At 43.4% G+C, this 17174-nt stretch overlaps 1 protein-coding gene and 1 non-coding gene across 6 annotated transcripts in view; one reads left to right on the top strand and one right to left on the bottom strand.

Moving 5' to 3' along the window:
* Afdn (afadin, adherens junction formation factor) overlaps window positions 1-17174 on the top strand; it is a 120137-nt gene that overhangs the window by 53149 nt on the left and 49814 nt on the right. For 3 of the 5 annotated variants that reach the window (XM_051164168.1, XM_051164169.1, XM_051164170.1), the window contains exons 8-13: window positions 188-355; window positions 2967-3011; window positions 5553-5647; window positions 6333-6595; window positions 9748-9817; window positions 12772-12890. In XM_051164168.1, coding sequence (XP_051020125.1) covers window positions 188-355; window positions 2967-3011; window positions 5553-5647; window positions 6333-6595; window positions 9748-9817; window positions 12772-12890 — 760 coding nt within the window. The remainder of the gene's footprint in view (window positions 1-187; window positions 356-2966; window positions 3012-5552; window positions 5648-6332; window positions 6596-9747; window positions 9818-12771; window positions 12891-17174) is intronic. The other 2 variants (XM_051164171.1, XM_051164172.1) reach the window with 1 other exon arrangement.
* Window positions 7908-8013, bottom strand: LOC127205439 (U6 spliceosomal RNA). The gene has a single exon (XR_007832649.1). It is a non-coding gene; the product is annotated as a U6 spliceosomal RNA (small nuclear RNA).

The raw sequence follows: 17174 nt of genomic DNA on the forward strand, positions 1-17174 counted from the left end.
GAGCACCAAGACACGAGACTAGCTCATCCTTCCCTGAGTGACATGGCAGGTAGCAGGGTGAGCGCTGCCCTGTGCTTCCTACAGCTGTTGTCAGATCATGTGTGTGGCCCTGTGTGGCCAGCGGTGGCCAGCCAGGGCTCATCCCCTTGCTTTGCTTGGTTGATAATTGCTGTTGTCACTGTTGTAGGGATTTTAGTCTTTCAGTTGAAGAGGAGACCACCGGACCACATCCCAAGGAAAGTGAAGAGACACGGCGAGGCGAAGCCGCTGAAAGGGAAGGACAGAGTTGACGGCTCTGGCTACGGCTCTGCCCTTCCTCCTGAGAAGCTGCCCTACTTAGTAGAGCTAAGCCCAGGTGAGAAAGCTACCATGTTAGGAGGTGTGTTTTAGCTTAAGTATTTCTACTTTTTAGTGTATCACTAGGGGTCTCTCTGCTAAAAAGTTAATAGCATTTATAAATGACATTTATTTTTCAAGGAAAAAACCTTAAGGCTACAGAATATGTTAATTCATGCACAAAAATACAGTTTATATGAAATTAAATATAACACAAGCTTTAAAGTAATAAGTAGCACTTGAAAGTTTTAAGTAATTAGCCAGGCATGGTGGCACACACCTATAATCCCAGCACTCACTCGGAGAGGCAGAGGCATGGGGGAACTCTGTGAGTTCGAGGCCCGCCTGGTCTACAAAGTGAGTCCAGGACAGCCATGTGTGGTGTTGAGCAGGAATGTCCTTAGATTCAGCAGACTGACTTTGAGACCTATCTTAGTAACTAGACAGCTGCTCTAAAATGATGTCATAAGTACTATCTCCCTGGCAGTCTTCTAATTATGTCGCTTACAGAGTCTTGCAATCTAGCATTGTTGTCTAAGTTATTTAGTCATTAGGTAGACAAATACTCTTGACATTCTTCAAGTATTTCATATATTACATACATGCCCATGTAGAATGTATTTGCATGTATGTGCTCTATGTGATGTGTTTATCAGTCAGCCAAAATTACATAATTTCTAACTTAGTTAAAATGGAATTATGTGACCTGTATTACTAAATATTACAAAGATGTTTTATCCATCTTCTTCTAGTTAGGAACTAAAGTAAGAGCCAGTTAGTAATTTACAGAGTTCATAAAAAACAATTCATTACATAAACACTATATGGTTCTGTGGGCAGATCTTTCCCTTCCTCCTTTGGTTTCCAGTGTTCATTTTTATTCCTAAGGTTGCCTCAGTTTCTCCCAGCTGGCTATTACAGTTAACTAAAGATTAGATACATACTTTGTGGTTCACATTCTTAGGAGATAGCTGAGTGACATCGCTGCAGAATAGAACAGCGATGTTTTTAAAGCTACTTCATTACGGTCAGGACTGTGTGGCTCTAGGGCTGTGCTTCATAGTGATTAGCGTGAGGACCAGTGCTGAGTGCTGAGCAGTGCTGCTTTGTCCTCAGGTCTCTGACCAGTAAACTCAATGTGAAGTCTTGTGTTTTCACTGTGAATTGGAGACACCCTGTGTTATGGTCTGAATGCTGTAAGGAGTGTGTTGGTGCTTATTTATCTGAAGGAAAGAAGAGCAACAGTGAAAATACCGTGTTTTTGTTTTGTTTTGTTTTGTTTAGGCTTTTTCTCAGGTGTGGGTGTATCCTCAAAGTGTTGCGTCGGCTGTAGAACTCAGGTTTGGTAGTTGAAGAGTCTTCGTTGTCAGCAGTTGACAGTGAACTTCTTTTGTTTTTTTGGTTTTTGATTTTTGTTTTTCGTGACAGGGTTTCTCTGTGTTACAGCCCTGGCTGTCCCAGACTCACTCTGAAGTCCAGGCTGGCCTCGAACTCACAGCGATCCACCTGCCTCTGCCTCCCCAGTGCTGGGAGTAAAGTTGTGTGCCACCACGCCCAGCGACAGTGAGTTTTAAATGTGTAGTAGAAAGTAGATTTTGGTAGATAGCAGACAGGGCATCTCAGACATTGTTGCAGGCCTTAGAGAGAGTGGTGACAACACTGATTAAACCCAAACCTTGCATCCTAGCTTAGTTTTTACTTGTCTCTCAGATAATCAAATGCATGGAATATTTTGTTTTGTTTGTAGAAGATGACAGATCCTGATTAAAGAGCCGTTCTGTGCTACTTTTCTTTCAGTGCTAGCTACCACACAACTACACGTTTACTAGTGCAGCTCTTAGCACTCTCGTTCTTAGGCCGTGCTCACTGAGCTCCTTGTGTACACAGCCCAGGGGTACGGGGGTGACAAGACCACCCCTAGTGCAGGTGATGAGCACAGATGAATCTCAGTGACTCTCTGGGCTGGAAGAGTTGCCTTCATAGCCAAGATGAGGCAGTGTTACTTTGTCTTAAACGTACTGGGTTTGGTGACAGGCCTGAATGCTAGAATAGGGTCTTTCTTGCATCAGAGCTATGTCATGATACGTTCAGATCAGTATGGTGAGTGAGTATTTCCATTATGAGAGATATTGACCCATATTAATATGTTATAAATGGGTAAGGACATATTTCCACTAGGCACATTGTCAGTCTAGTGCACACCCTCAGTGTGGAGGACCTGCCAGGTGCCAGGTATGTTTACAGCATCACAGAGGAGTGGAAGTCAGGGCTGACTTTTCTTGTATGTTGGATTTGAATGTGTCCTTTAAGCCAAGTGGGGTGGTGACCTTCTATCAGGTTAACTCACTGTTAACACAAACGTCCTGCTGCCTGGTGACTCACCTACTGCCCTGCTATTTTCCTTAACAGTCTGTACTGGTTTCTAAAACACTGACTCGGGTCTCTTGTAGTCTTCTCTGCAGAGCTCTGAAATGCTAGTGGGTAAAATGTGTCGTTTCTTCCTTTGAAGCATCTCACTGACGCTCACCCTTTGCGTCTCTCCTCCTCCTTCCCTCTCCCACCTGTTCTGCATGGTCTCTGTCCTGCTGATGCTGCCTTCACCTGGGTCCTGGCATGTCTCTTAATCCCAGGGAGAAGGAATCACTTTGCCTACTACAGCTATCACACTTACGAAGGTAATGCTATGCTTAATACTACTTTTGTAATTGGGGCACTAACAAAACCTCTTAGGTGAACAGTGTTGACTGAGCAGCCACTGTGTGTGTAAGAAGTATTAACATGCCGTCTTCCTGTTCATATCTACTCAGTGTTCCATGTCCAGAACCCAGACAAAATACTGGAAGCTTTGGGGTTTTTGTTTTTGTTTGTTTGTCTGTCTTTTGTCGTTTCCCTGCTTTTGTTCCCAAGTTCTCTCTGGGAAGTGAATGCAGACCCGAGGACTGAGTACAGAGTTGTAGAGCGCGAGCAAAGGGCCTTTACGTACTTTGGGGCAGGGCCACGGTCTGTTTTCTTTTCATACTTAGAGGACAGGCTAAGCATCCCTCACTTAGAATTTGAGATGTTTTAAGTGCTGATGTGAAATTAGAGGGGAAAGTGGCTATGTAATGGGTGGCGTCATGTAGTGATGCAGTTGTCACCAGCCACCCTAAATACACTAGGTGCGGTTTCCTGTAGGCTGTATGTTAGATGGTCATGGGATTTGTATTTAAACATGGGTTCCCTAAATGTATGTGAATATCACAAAATCTGGGGGAAATTGCAATCTGAAACCCAGCTAGGGCTTCATTAGCCCATTGTGTCTGCCATGGTCTGCTCGCTGCTGGCCTGTAGTGCTCCTCAGCTTCCCCTGGAGACCACCAGCTTCCAGTCCAGAGCTGGAGGGGGTCGCACGCAACAGGCTCTTCCAGCCTCCCTCTGTCTGGACTAGATGATCTGTCACCCACTGTCCTGTAGCTGCCAGGTTCTCTGTACTCTACACAAGTGGGCTCTGGCTTTCCTTTACAGTGAAGCAAAGAGAGACTGGGAGAGCAGCCTTGGGTCTGTTGGTGTCAGAATACATAGTATCTCTTTGCTAGCTGCAGAAGAATGTTAATGTAAGCAATGCTCCTGTGGACGCCTCTGCTGTTGTTGTGGCTGTAACTCACACGGCGCTTTGTTCCTGGTAGTTGGTGTGACTGTATTGCGTCACCCTCTCACTGCAGTGCAGCCGCTTGCTGTCTAGTACACTAAACAAGCAAGGCCAGTGTGGCCATGGACCACGGAGCTGGGACTGATGGGGCTGTTCTGTGAGAGCCTTTGCAGTATAAGATCAGAGGTAGGAAAGCATGGTGTGACCTGTCCATGACAGTCAGAGAGACACAAGGCAGCACTCTAGGACACAGTGTCCAGGAAGCCCTTTGGTTTTGGTTTTAAGTCTTAATGTATAGCTGGCTTTAAATGTTTCCTTTAGCCTCGGCCTCTGGAGTGCTGAGATCAGTCATGCACCACAGTGTTTAGCTTCTGTGGTTTTGATGTCTCATTCACACTCAGAGTTTACGAGAACAATTAGCCATGAGAAATAGTCCAGCGTGAAAGGAAACAGCCCAGAGAGCTCACATAGGAGAGTCCGCATGTTCATTAAAGCCTGTCTGACGTACTCCGGTCTCATCTCACATCACCCAGGTGTTAGAGATTTTGATAACATTTCAGAAATAGAAAATTCTATCAGTAGAATGTTATTTTGTATCCTCCAACACTAAAGTCAGTTCTAGAGAGCTCAGGTACTCATGGTGCCTTTTGCCTGTAACAGTTGAGGCAGCATCACAGCTGAGAGACTTCAATGCTCCTTCCACACTGCTGAGCCCTCTCACAGCTGACTCAGGGTTCCCTGACAGGGTAGCTGAAAATCACTGGGGCAGCCATGAAATGGACTGTGGAGACTCAGGCACTTTTTCAAGGAAACCTTTGCAGCTTACACTGAATGCTGTAGCTGTGGTGGAAGCCTGGGATTATTAACTCTGAAAACAGGGGTCTCCAGTGAACACCCTTCCTAGTAATGGGGTGCAGTGTGTGGAAAGTGCTGCTCCCTCTCCTCCCGCTCCTTTCCCCACACAGAGAGTCAGGCTGGGGCACTTAGGCCCCACAGTTTCTTTAGGGGCCAGAGTTGGGTAGGTGTGAATCTGGAGGAGGTGGAGGTGTGGTGTGAATACCATCAAAACATGTGTGAGGCTCTCAGAGAGCTAATTAAAGAATGAAAACAGCTTTTTCTTTTTACCTTTCACCCCAGTTCTTTCAAGGGAGTTAAGCATTTCATTAGCATTTCTGTTCAGTGGTTGATGTTGGAATCATGTGAGACTTACTCCTAGGCCTGTGGTTCAGGAGCTCTGCATGAACTAGACAGCTGCACTGTGAAAGCCCTGTTCCGTCACTCCAGCGATGTGCTGTGAACTGTAAGGACGTGGTGCTTCTGCCCTGCGAGGGCACTGGGATGAGGTGGTGACTTCGCAGTACAACTCCATCCTCAGTCACGGGGAGACCTAGGGGAGTGCTACGAAAAACGTGTAATCAGAAGGTGTTGCGGTTCCTGACACCCAACAGTTTGTACAAACAGAAGCTGGTTGGCTTCTGTATCTAGTTCAGTTGGAGAAGTCAGTTCCTGAGAAGTAAAGCTCAGTAAGGTCAACATAGGAACATTAGACTTCTCCCTGGAGCTCTGCGCCTCCTCTTCCTTCTCACAGATGGCTCTGACTCCAGAGACAAGCCGAAGTTATACCGCCTGCAATTAAGTGTGACTGAAGTTGGGACAGAGAAGTTTGAGGACAATTCCATCCAGGTACTTGATGATGTCTGCTGCCTAAGCCTTTTACTGTAGTTCCTTCTGTCAGTGATTGGTGAGCACCATCAGGAAGCTTCCGCAAGTGAGTGAGTGAAAAGGATAGGCTTGTGTTCAGCTGGAAGTCACTCATCTTTTCTGAGTCGCTTTCCTCTGCTTTAGGGTGGAGACAACATTACATGTTTGTGTCCAAAATGCACCCACAGAAATTCTTCCCGTACTGTTCACTTATGTTAGAAAGAGAAGGCGCTCTCACTGTGCCTAGCAGTCAGCAGTAGCCGAGCACCTTTCTTAAGAACTTAAAACAAAGTGTGACAAAAAATTTGAAGAAGGAATGTCAGAATTGGACATTGAATTTGACCAAATCACCTTTACTCTTTACTTCTTGTTTTTGTATAGAAGTAAAATGTTTGGGTTTTTAGTTCTGATTCATGATTCACTAGTTTTTAACCCAGTAGTTAAAACCGTACTTGGCCTGCTTCCCAACCCTGTCATGGGAACAGTGGAACAGGTCGTGGATGTTAAAAATGCCCAACTATTTTGGTATTTTTTTACACTGTTAGAGAGAAATCTACTTAAGAAAGCGGAAAGTGTAGGGCTTGTTAGACTGTATTTATGGTAGCAGAACCTGCAGTTTTAAACACTGTGCGCTCCATGGCGGAACTGTCTTTTCTTCCCTGTATAGTTGTTTGGTCCAGGAATCCAGCCTCATCACTGTGATGTCACCAACATGGATGGAGTGGTCACTGTGACACCCAGAAGTATGGATGCCGAGACCTACGTGGATGGCCAGCGCATCTCGGAGACCACGATGCTGCAGAGTGGCATGAAAGTTCAGTTTGGCTCCTCACATGTGTTTAAGTTTGTGGACCCCATCCAGGACCACGTTCTCTCTAAGAGGTCGGTGGATGGAGGCCTGATGGTCAAGGGCCCAAGACAGAAACCCGGGTGAGTGCGATAGATCAGCTGAAGGGTTGTACAGTGTGTGGGCTATCAAGTAATTTCAATCAGATGTGAACTATCTTTTTATTTTTAGTTTATTTAAAATTTTTTTTTCTCTGTGCGTGCATGTGCATCTTTGTGTGCCCGCTCTTTTCTGGAGGTGAGAGGACATGTCGCAGGAGTGGTTGCTCTCCTGCCTGTGAGTCCTGTGCATCCAGTTCACGTTGTGCTGGCAGCAGGTGGGCACTTTCACTCAGTGCTGTGTCTTCTGTCTGGGGATACCACTTAGTGCTTCGGAACAGTTGCTGTTCTTGCAGAGGACCCGGCTTGTTCCCAGCATCTGAATCAGGCAGCTCACAACTGCTGTGGGCACCACACACACGTGCTGCATTTAAATACACAAAAGCAAAGCACTCACCTGTGTAAAGTAATTTTTTTTTAAAGATCAAAATGCAGTTTATGAATTTTGGAGTTTATTATAAATTTTGATTGGTTTTAGAGCAGAAAAGTAGAAACATTCTGACTTAATTGAGGTCTGGTGTTCTGACTGGTTTTAAAGTTACTTTTAAAGCTCGTCTGTTGTTTTTTAGAACATCACTCTATATAATTAACAGTATTTAAAAATCTTTCCTTCCTTCACTCTGTAAAAAACACCTAGAACACAAGGAGAGTCCACTTAACACCCAGAACACTGGAGTGCCACCTAGTGTTGTTTTACGGTCTTGCAATGTTGTTTCTTCCTTTTTTGGTTTTTCGAGACAGGGTTTCTCTGTGTAGCCTTGGCTGTCTGGACTCATATTGTAGACCAGGCTGGCCTTGAACTCACTGAGATCCATCTGCCTCTGCCTCCCAAGTGCGCCACCACTGGCTGGCTTTTTTTTTTTTAAAAGAAATCTTTTTATTATTAAATATTTTTTACATATACATTTATATTATTACACATATCTATAATAAACAACCTACAGCAAGAAGAACCATGACAAAACCAGGAGTTATATAAATGTTACATTCTTAGTGTTTGGCTATTTATATTTGGCAGCCTTGAAGAAAACATCTTTCATATCTTGGTGCATCTAAAATTCTGAATGTAAATCAATATCTATCGTATCTTGTCATTATCAACTTAAAAACATCTATCTAGACCTAAAAACGTCTTAACCGCTAAAGAACTAAGGTTAATTGTAAAACTAAACTATCTGATCTTCAACTCCATCAGAGACTTGAGAAGAAATAAAATTAATTACCTAAGTAGAGAGGAAGTGCAAGTTAGCAGCTTCTAAAATGAGAAAATGACAGGGACAGTTTGCTGCCTGAACAAAAAAATATGGAACACTTTAGAATTTGCATGTCATCCTTGTGCAGGGGCCGCGCTAATCTTCTCTGTATTGTTCCACTTTCCGAATATGTGCTGTTGAAATGAGCACACAGTGTAGTTTCTTAATGTGGCGTGTGTGTGTGTGTGTGTGTGTGTGTGTGTGTGGAGTGACTTTCCTTTTGGTAATACTCTTGAAACATACACTGTTTAGCTACTTTATTATTTATTTTAAAGGTTAATAAAATTTGGAAATTATAGGTTAGTCCATTTTCGAAAAACAGATGGCATAACTCTTTGTGCTATTTAAAACAAACGTCTAAGTCCACAGAAGTGTAACCGTCTGCTCAAAGAATAGAAAAACAAGCTAACCTATAAACCAGCATGTTGGGGGTTCTACACTGCGCTTCCTCCGTGGTGGGGGGAGGGGAGGGGCTGGATTTCTTGTTTTGTTTTTAAAGACGGGATCTGGTCATGTAGCCCCAGCTAGCCTGGAACTAAACTGTGCAGTCCAAGCTGGCCTCAAGCTCACAGGGGCCCATCTACTTAATGTGCCACTGGTTGTCTTCACAGACCTGGCACTTTAGACTGGGTGTTACTGTTCAGAGTTAGCATTTTCTTTCTGATATGGACACTTAGTGATATATGTTTGATGTTTGACGGGGCATGTGGGCAGTTACAGGTTTTGTTTTGTTTTGTTTAATTTACGTATTTGGATGTGTGAGCAGGAATCTAGCTCATGTCCAAAGCGACTTTATGCTGACTCAGATGCCTCATGTTACAGCCTTTGGCTCTAAGAGTCATACCTTTCTCAGTGTTCAGAGCACAGTAACACCATAGAGCTGCTCGATGGATAATGTAGAAAATTCACACATCAGTTATCCTCACACATCCCTCAAGTCCCTAAACTGATGTAGAAAGTTAATGATGATTTAGTCTTTTTTTTTAGTCTTTAGTAAAAAAATTTCAACTTCTTACAAGTTATTCATTCAGAGCATGGTACTGCTTTACGCCGTAAAGTACTTTATTTTATTTTGAAAATTATATAGGGGAGTTTCTAATAAAAAATTGCTTCCTTGTTTCAGTCCATCTTTAGCATTAAAGCATGTAGTTCTCAGGTTAGGACAGGACGCCATTGTCTTGTTCCTGTTGGCCCACAGGCGGCATCGTCAGGCTCCTCCCCCTTAGGTTGGGACCAATGTGTTGTGTTTATTCTATTTGTGCCAAAGAACACAAATAAGCCTCTGCTTAATTCCTATTGAAAATGTAGTTTTGTTTGTAGTATTTTAAAATTTTTTATTATTTTATGTGTGTGTGTTGCCTACATGAATGAATAAACACCATGTGTGCGCCTGATGCCCACAGAGACCAAAAGAGAATGTTAGACCCCCTGAAACTGGGGTTACAGAGGAGCCACTGTGTGGGTGTTGGGAGAGTGTTAGACCCCCTGAGACTGGGGTTACAGAGGAGCCTCTGAGTGGGTGTTGGGAGAGTGTTAGACCCCCTGAGACTGGAGTTACAGAGGAGCCACTGTGTGGGTGTTGGGAGCTGAGCTCAGGACCTCTGCAGGAGCCCCAGGCGCTCTTAATCATGGAGCCGTCTCTTCAGCCCCAGATTTTTGTTATTAATATATTGTTTTAAAAACAGGATCATGAGAGTGTTTGATATACCTCCTAATAAGAAAATTTCACATATTTACTGTCTTTTCTTTTAAAGTCTATGTGTCAAAGTAAATGAATTTATTAGTGATCTTTGTACAATGGAATACTCATCTGTTCTTGCTGTGTTAGGAGTACTAACTTGTCAATTGAAGTTTAATTTTTATGCTTCTTTTTCATCTCAATAGAGCCGTCCAGGAGACAACTTTTGATTTGGGAGGAGATATTCACAGTGGGACAGCATTGCCAGCAAGCAGGGTAGGTAGTTCCAGATTCATGACCTGATCATCTTGTGGGTTTGATGTGATAGGGCACCCGACATCAGAAGATGCTTTGTAAAGACAGTTGACAGTAGGCTCTGTCTGCTCTGCTGTGTCTGGTGAGGCAGTGGCACGTACATGAAAGTAGCCAGCGGCTCCTCTCGCCCTGAGGTCATTCATATGGAGTATGTGTGCTGCCTGTGCTGCTGCTGTGTGTGTGTAACTAACCTTATTGTCCGAATCATGCTGAGGATCATGTGCTTTTTCTCCTTTACTCCCTTGATACATGCAGTAGCTCTCCATTGGGTTGCTCACTTTCTCTGACAATGAGCTGTATAGAAAAGTCATTTCTCTCTTTGCGTTAATCTGCTCCTGGATTTCAACCACTGCAAAACTTGGTGAGCTAAAAGAGCAGCTCCTTCATTTGTTGATAATTGTGCCATCTGGTTTCGGTTTACTAGTTGGCTTGTTGTTCCTCATGTGAGTGTAGTCAGTTAGCAGGTGAGTCAGTGGACACACTCCTGGGACCACCTACCCTGCTCTCTGTGCTGTTTGGGCTTCTTTCCAGAGGACTCTTGATGGAGAGCAGACAGAACCTACAGTCAGGTGGTCTCCATAGGACCATGAACTTGCAGTCAGGTGGTCTCCATAGGACCGTGAACTTGTAGTCAGGTGGTCTCCATAGGACTGTGAACTTGCAGTCAGGTGGTCTCCATAGGACTGTGAACTTGCAGTCAGGTGGTCTCCATAGGACTGTGAACTTGCAGGTGATCTATAAGTTAGGCTCAGGGCTGGTATAGCGCCATTTTTTTTTCTTTTTTTCTTTTCCTGTCTTTATTGATTGAAGCACATCAGAGCCAGATTTAAAGGGAAAAGGCCTTCTTGAGATGCATTTCCGTTATTGTTTTTTTGTGTTGTTTGTTTTCTGAGATCGTGATCAAGTTTGGAACATTCTCATCAGTATCAAAATATGACACAGGACTTTTTGTTTTGTTTTGTTTTTCGGGAAAGGGTTTCTCTGTGTATCCTTGGCTGTCCTGGGCTTACTTTGTAGACAAGCCTGGCCTTAAACTTACAGAATCCTGCTGCCTCTTGTACTGGGGTTAAAGTCTGTGCCGTCACACTGGGGTCTCCCGGTCTAGCGCACTGTGCTGCTCCTGTGACTGACCCATTCTGCTCCTCCAGTTCTCATCGTCGTCTCTTGAAGACAGTGGCCTGAAGCCGCTGTCCGCGTGTTCTAAGGTGTGTGGCCCTACTGTGTCTTCTGTACTCTCACTACGAAGTGTCGTTATAACCTTGTCTGACACTCACGCTGCTCCTTCCAGGGCAGCTGTGTCTATCCCCAAGTCCTGGCTTGGCAGCTGTTTCCGAGTGGACTGTTGGTGCCTTTCTCAGATACACTTACTTACCTTCTGATAACTGGAGAGCTCAGCTGTCAGCTCTCGGCCCTGCCTTCTGTATTTATGCTGTTTCCTTGGTGACCTTGCCATGTTGCCTCAGATTACATTATTTTTGTTGTCCACAGTCTCTTAACATGTGCCTTTGACCCTAGTTTCTCCAAACAGAAATCCTCAGAGGCTTGACTGAAATTTCTGTTGGGTGTCTGATGGGTGAATTAAGCCTGGCTTTTCTTTTTCCTTAAACTTAATTCTTTCTCATCATCTTCAGTAAGTTATACCACGTATCATGGCTTTGCCCAGCTGAAGCTGCCTTTGATTCCTTTCCTTTGCACAGCTCCTGCGTGGGGGCTGCCATGTTCTGTTTCTCTGGCTGTGAAGTGTTCACATGCCTCTGACTTGCTCTTCGCTTTTTTGTGAGCAGCAGCTCCTCCCAGGTGTGTGGTCAGCCCGTGCTGGTTGCCATCGCTCTTGAACACTCGAGGCACGTGTTTGATTCTGCTGGAGCTCTGCGGCAAAGCCTTCACCCAGCTCCTAATATCATGGCCTCCCTCCCTCCAGCAGGGCTGTAAGTGTGTCTGTCCCCTCCCCTTCACACTCTGTTCTTGTATGCCCCACTTCTCTCATCTGAGGCTCTTTTTACCTTGTACTTGGTCTTACTCTTTGTTTCCACATGCTTGATCCCTTCTTGTCCTAGCCCGACCTCCTAATGAGGTCATGTTGAGCAGCATCCAGTCACACTACTCCATGTAATGCTTTTGTGTAGCTGTTTTTACTACCTGGTGCCTGTGCTTGCTAATTGATGCTGTGGCCTGTAAGCTCTCAACACAGGAGTGCTGCTGCTTCGTGAATTACTCCTGTGCCTCTAGTCCTTTGAATAGTGCTGCGCTACAACAGAATTTTGGCTCATACAGATGAAAGAGTACTTGAGAGGCAAGCAGAGCTTTTCTCACAGCAATGTGTACCAAGATAGCTTGGTAAACAGGGAAAGTGAACACTCATACCATACATAGTGTACAGTAATATTAGCATTATTAAAATTGCTGGACCCTTTCCAGAGCGCTTAGATCATAGGAAGGTATGTGCGCCTGTGTCTTCACTCACATGTCACATGTCACACACCTTTGTGTACTACATTATACTGTTACTTCGTGAGCAGTTTTTTTTATGTCACTTAAAAACAATTCTTTAGTATATGAGCACATAAATGTCTTAATTTATTTCATTGCCATTGCTCACCGTTTATAAGCTTATTTTTAAAAAAGTTTTGAAGCCTCCTAGAGTGCCATCTTGTTGGCCACTTTTATTTTGTGAGTATAACTTTGGGAAATAATCTTTCAGAGTAATTTTGTCGCTAATGTTTAGTCCTTGCTCTTTGGGAATCAAAATGGTTGTGTTGTCCACGCTGCCTCAGTGTCCTGGGTGTTTTTGGCTGTTGCCTGGTTTGTGGCCTGCTTGGCAGCCCCACATGAGATTTCTGCTGCAGTGCTAAGTGTAAAGTTTAGTTGGCTGGTGTGTGTGGCATCCTAACACACTGTGGCTTCCCTTGGTACAGAGTGCTACTCGACTGGACAGTGACAGGGTGCCCTCTGCCTCCAGCACAGCTGAGCGAGGGATGGTGAAGCCAATGATCCGACTCGACCAGGAGCAGGATTACCGCCGAAGAGAAAGCAGGTAACTCACCTTGACTGACTGTGAGAGATGTGAGCACTCCTGGGGAGGGTTTTGGGACAATGACTCCTGAGTTCAAAGAGTTAGCCGGAATTTCACTGGGCTTTTATGACTTATTTTTATGTTACTGAGTTGAAGAAGAAACAAGTGAGTGTTTCGTAATTGTGTTCCTTGCTTGTCCGTGTCGCCATGTTGATACAGGCATGATGAGTGACACTTGTTCTTCTAAGGCCACATTGTGCAGCATGCGGAGAAAAGGAGTTCTGATGACCTTTTGGTATGCTATCCCTTTGTAGAGGGAATGAGCTATGGCATTCGTTTCTAGAAGAAATTAAAAATATGTAAATTAAAAATAAGATTTTGGAGAGACTGATATGGTATGTCTCCCTGTTGAGTAGAGGATGAATTAGTTTCCCTATATTGTTGCTTCGTTTCTTATGACATGTAGCTTTTCTGCTTTCTGTTTCCTTTTATGCTTTTTAATACGTTTCCTTAATAAATCAGGATTCCTTATCATGTGATGTCTGAAATTGTTTGAAGTGCTGTAGCAGGCTGTTCCTCACATGCTCAGTGTTAAGCAACACCATAGTACTGAGAGCCCTAGAGGCCACAGACAGGGAGGTGAAAATGCCGAATGAACCGTGTAGCTGGCAGAGAGTTGAGAATATTGGCCTGTTTGAGGGTGTGGAAGAAGGCATTCCTTCTGTTTTTGTCAGAGACCAGGTGGTTGGCAGGTGACTCGCCTAGGGTTACAGTTGCTTGGCCTTAAGAACTCATTATTATTTTACTGCCCTCATCAGAGGGCATTGTGTATAGCAAGAGTATTAATAACTTCAATCCAATGATGAGATATGTAGTTATCAGCAAATATCAGGTTATTTTTCTTGTGGGTTTTTGACTGTTTATGTAGTTTTTGATTTTTGTTGTGTGATTGTTAGATGTTATAAGATGTGGTTCTCTTTCTGTGTCTGTGTGTGTCTTAGGTGGTGTAGAGTGATGAGTGATAGGTCATGGTGTCTGCCATGGTGAAGTGGTGAGCTGGGGCTGGCTTTCCTTGTGCTTTATGTGTTTGAGTTGGGCCTTGCTGTATAACCCAGGCGGTGGACCGCAGCATGCGAGCCAGGCTGGCCTTGAACTCACAGACATCCTCCTCCTCTCCTCCCCAGGGCCTAGGGCTAAAGGCATGTGCGTCTCCATCCAGCATGAGTTGGTATTGTAGTGAGCATAGGTGTGTCTGCACGGTGGTGGTGAAGTATGGCCACGGATCTAAGCCGAAGGAGGAGAGATCACATGCACACCACGTAATTGTTCTTGTTATATTCAAATAGCTGTGGCTATTTTAAAATTATTGGCTAATAAAAATTATTTTCTATAAGAAAAATTTTGGCAGTTTCTTTTTGCAAGGTAGGCCTAATGCGTTTTGCAAATACTAAAAGTTTTCTTTACACTAAGTGTGTTGTTTGTTGATATTAAGGCAGGATGGAAACATAAGCCTTTCTTCTAATTCCTACTACAGTTTTCACAGTGTCTGTGTTGAAATTAGCAGTGTTTAATATAATTGGTGTAGTATAGAATCTGAGTGGTTTAGGAAATAATGCTTAAAATGAAAATTCTAGGCAAATATAAACATCCTTTCGAGTGATGGTAGTGATTATTTTTTTAATCGTCACCAACAGTTTTTTCCTTTTTTTGGTTAATAGAAATCTTTGCTAAATGTGTTAAAACGATGAAATGAATAATTTACACAGTTTATCCAAGTTTATTCATTTAAAAATTTGAAGGTGGCTGGGGTGGTGGTGGTGGTGGTGGTGCACACCTTTAATCCCAGCCCTCGTGAGGCAGAGGCAGGCAGGTCTTTGAGTTTAAAGACAGCCTGGTCAACAGAATGAGTTCCAGGAGAATCAGGGCTACGAAGAGAAACCCTGTCTGAGGGAGAGGGGGAGTGAAGCTGCCAGCCAGCCAGGCACCAGAGTGCACACCTTGAATTGCAAGTGAAGGCAGATCTCTGAGTTGAAGAGTTTGAGGCCAGCCAAAGCTTTATGGTGAGACTCTGTCTCAAAAAAGAAAACCAACCAACCAACCAAACAACAACAATAAACCCCACTTAGTATAAGATCCATATTGAAATAATCATGAATTTAAAGTATTCCTAAATTTTAAGTTAAACTCAAATTGTTAAATTATAGACTAGAATAAACTTGGACTAATATAATTTAATAGAAGTAATTTTGCTTTTAAAATGATAATAGGTTTTTTTTTTTTTTTTTTTTTTTTACTTTAACTTACATTGTGTTCTTTTTTCTTTAGATATGTGTGTTTGTATGTGTTTACATATGTATGTTATGTGAGTGCTGGGATCCAGACTCTGGTCCTCAGGGTTGTGCAAGAATCTCTCTTGACTATTTAGCAATTTTTCAGTCCCTTAGTATTCTTTTTATTCATCTATTCATGGTTGGCAAAGGTGAGAACGAGATAAGGGAACTATTTGTTATTGGAGAAAATTTTTTTCAGTTAGCTGGTCCTTAAATTATTAGAAATCTAGTCCAAAGTATCCTCTTATATTTCCAAACAAAATTATTTGGTTACTTGTATTAACTTATTAATGAGTGGGCCAATGGTTCAGCAGTTTATTACCCTCGGCCTGTGCTCAGTGGAATGAAATAATGTTAAAGACCACGATGCTCGCTGTAGTGCCATTAGCAAGGAGTTCTGCTCCGGAACCCTGACCTGTGTTGCTGTTCCATCTCAGCTTAAGTTGGGACCTAGCTTACTGTTCCTAATGTGTTGTAAGTCACTGGGATTCACAGTGAAGTGTTCAGAGGGGAGAACACGTGCTCCTAGGCTTGTGCGTGCGCTAACACTCTAACTTTAGAAATTACCCCTGATCATCTCGGCTAAAGTTGAGCTAAACTGATAAAGATGAAATATTAACCAAGGTTATTTGTCTGTTTATTTAGTACCAAACTAAGGTAGAATAATTATGGTCCTAATGATATATCAAGAGGAAAGAGTATTTGAGTTTGACATTAGCCATAAGACAAAGGGAGCTACAATGGATTTATAATTTTTTTTTTTAAGACAGGGTTTCTCTGTGTAGCCTTGACTGCCCTGGAACTCACTATGTATACCAGGCTGGCCTCGAACTCACAGTGATCTGCCTGCCTCTGCCTCCCTGAGTGTTGGGATTAAAGGCGTGTGCTACCACACCTGGCTGGATTTGTAATAATTTATTTATTTTTTAAACAAATATTTTTTTAAGATTTATTTATTTGTTATGAATACAGTGTTCTGCCTGCGTGTACACCTGCAGGTCAGAAGATCTCATTATAGATGGTTGTGAGCCACCATGTGGTTGCTGGGAATTGAACTCAGAACCTTTGGAAGAACAGCCAGTGCTCTTAACCTCTGAGCCATCTCTCCAACCCCTGTAATAATTTATTTTGACCACTTTAGTAAGTGCATAGTGGTAACTTCTAAGTGCTTTTTGGTCATAGTTACAGCATGAAGTGTATCCAGCCTGTTAGATACACACAGGCATGTGCACAGGTTTGCAGCTGAGGAGAAATACAGCAAAACAGTGTTCAGCCTTGTCCCCTCAGCACTGGGTGCTGAGGCATCTGTTTGGAGAGCTCCATCACAGAAATAGAAGCATCCTTAGCCTTGTAGTGTATTTGTTCCAAAATACCTAGAAATATGTAAACAGTAGCACAGAATGCAGCTAGCTCTTAAAATGTTTCTAATTGTTTAAATTTTTGATAGTCCTTATTTGTATGGTATTAGACAAAGTGCTAAAAAGTGCCTGGAATTTACTTAACCTTAAGGGTAAATGAGCACATAGAGTGATGTTTTTAAAGGCATGCTTCATTGTGAGCCTTGAAAGGGGGCATGCTGCATGATCTCAGGCAGCACTCAAGGGGCTAGAGACGTGCTCGATGGTTAGGACCACTTGTCTTTCTTGCAAAAGACCCCATTTCCGTTCCCAGCACTTGTTTAAATCTCTGTCTGTAGAGAGCGATGCAGTGATGTCCACCTCTTAGGAAATGCTTTTTTCCATTTGTAAAGCCTTAGTCTCCAGCTCACTGTGGCTTAGCCTCTCTTATCTCCCAGCAGGGTTGTCTCACTGTTACCTGAGCTGGGTGCTGGAGGTCCTTGTCTTCAGCATGCTGTGCTCATTAATAATCCAGACTTGTGTGTCGCGCGTCTGCCCTAACGACAGAAGTCTGTACCTCAGAGAGTCAACCTTGCGTCCACTCATCTGAATGTTGGACTAGGTAGCAGAAGAGGCTT

This window comes from Acomys russatus, chromosome 21, assembly GCF_903995435.1.
Source record: "Acomys russatus chromosome 21, mAcoRus1.1, whole genome shotgun sequence".
NCBI lineage: Eukaryota > Metazoa > Chordata > Mammalia > Rodentia > Muridae > Acomys > Acomys russatus.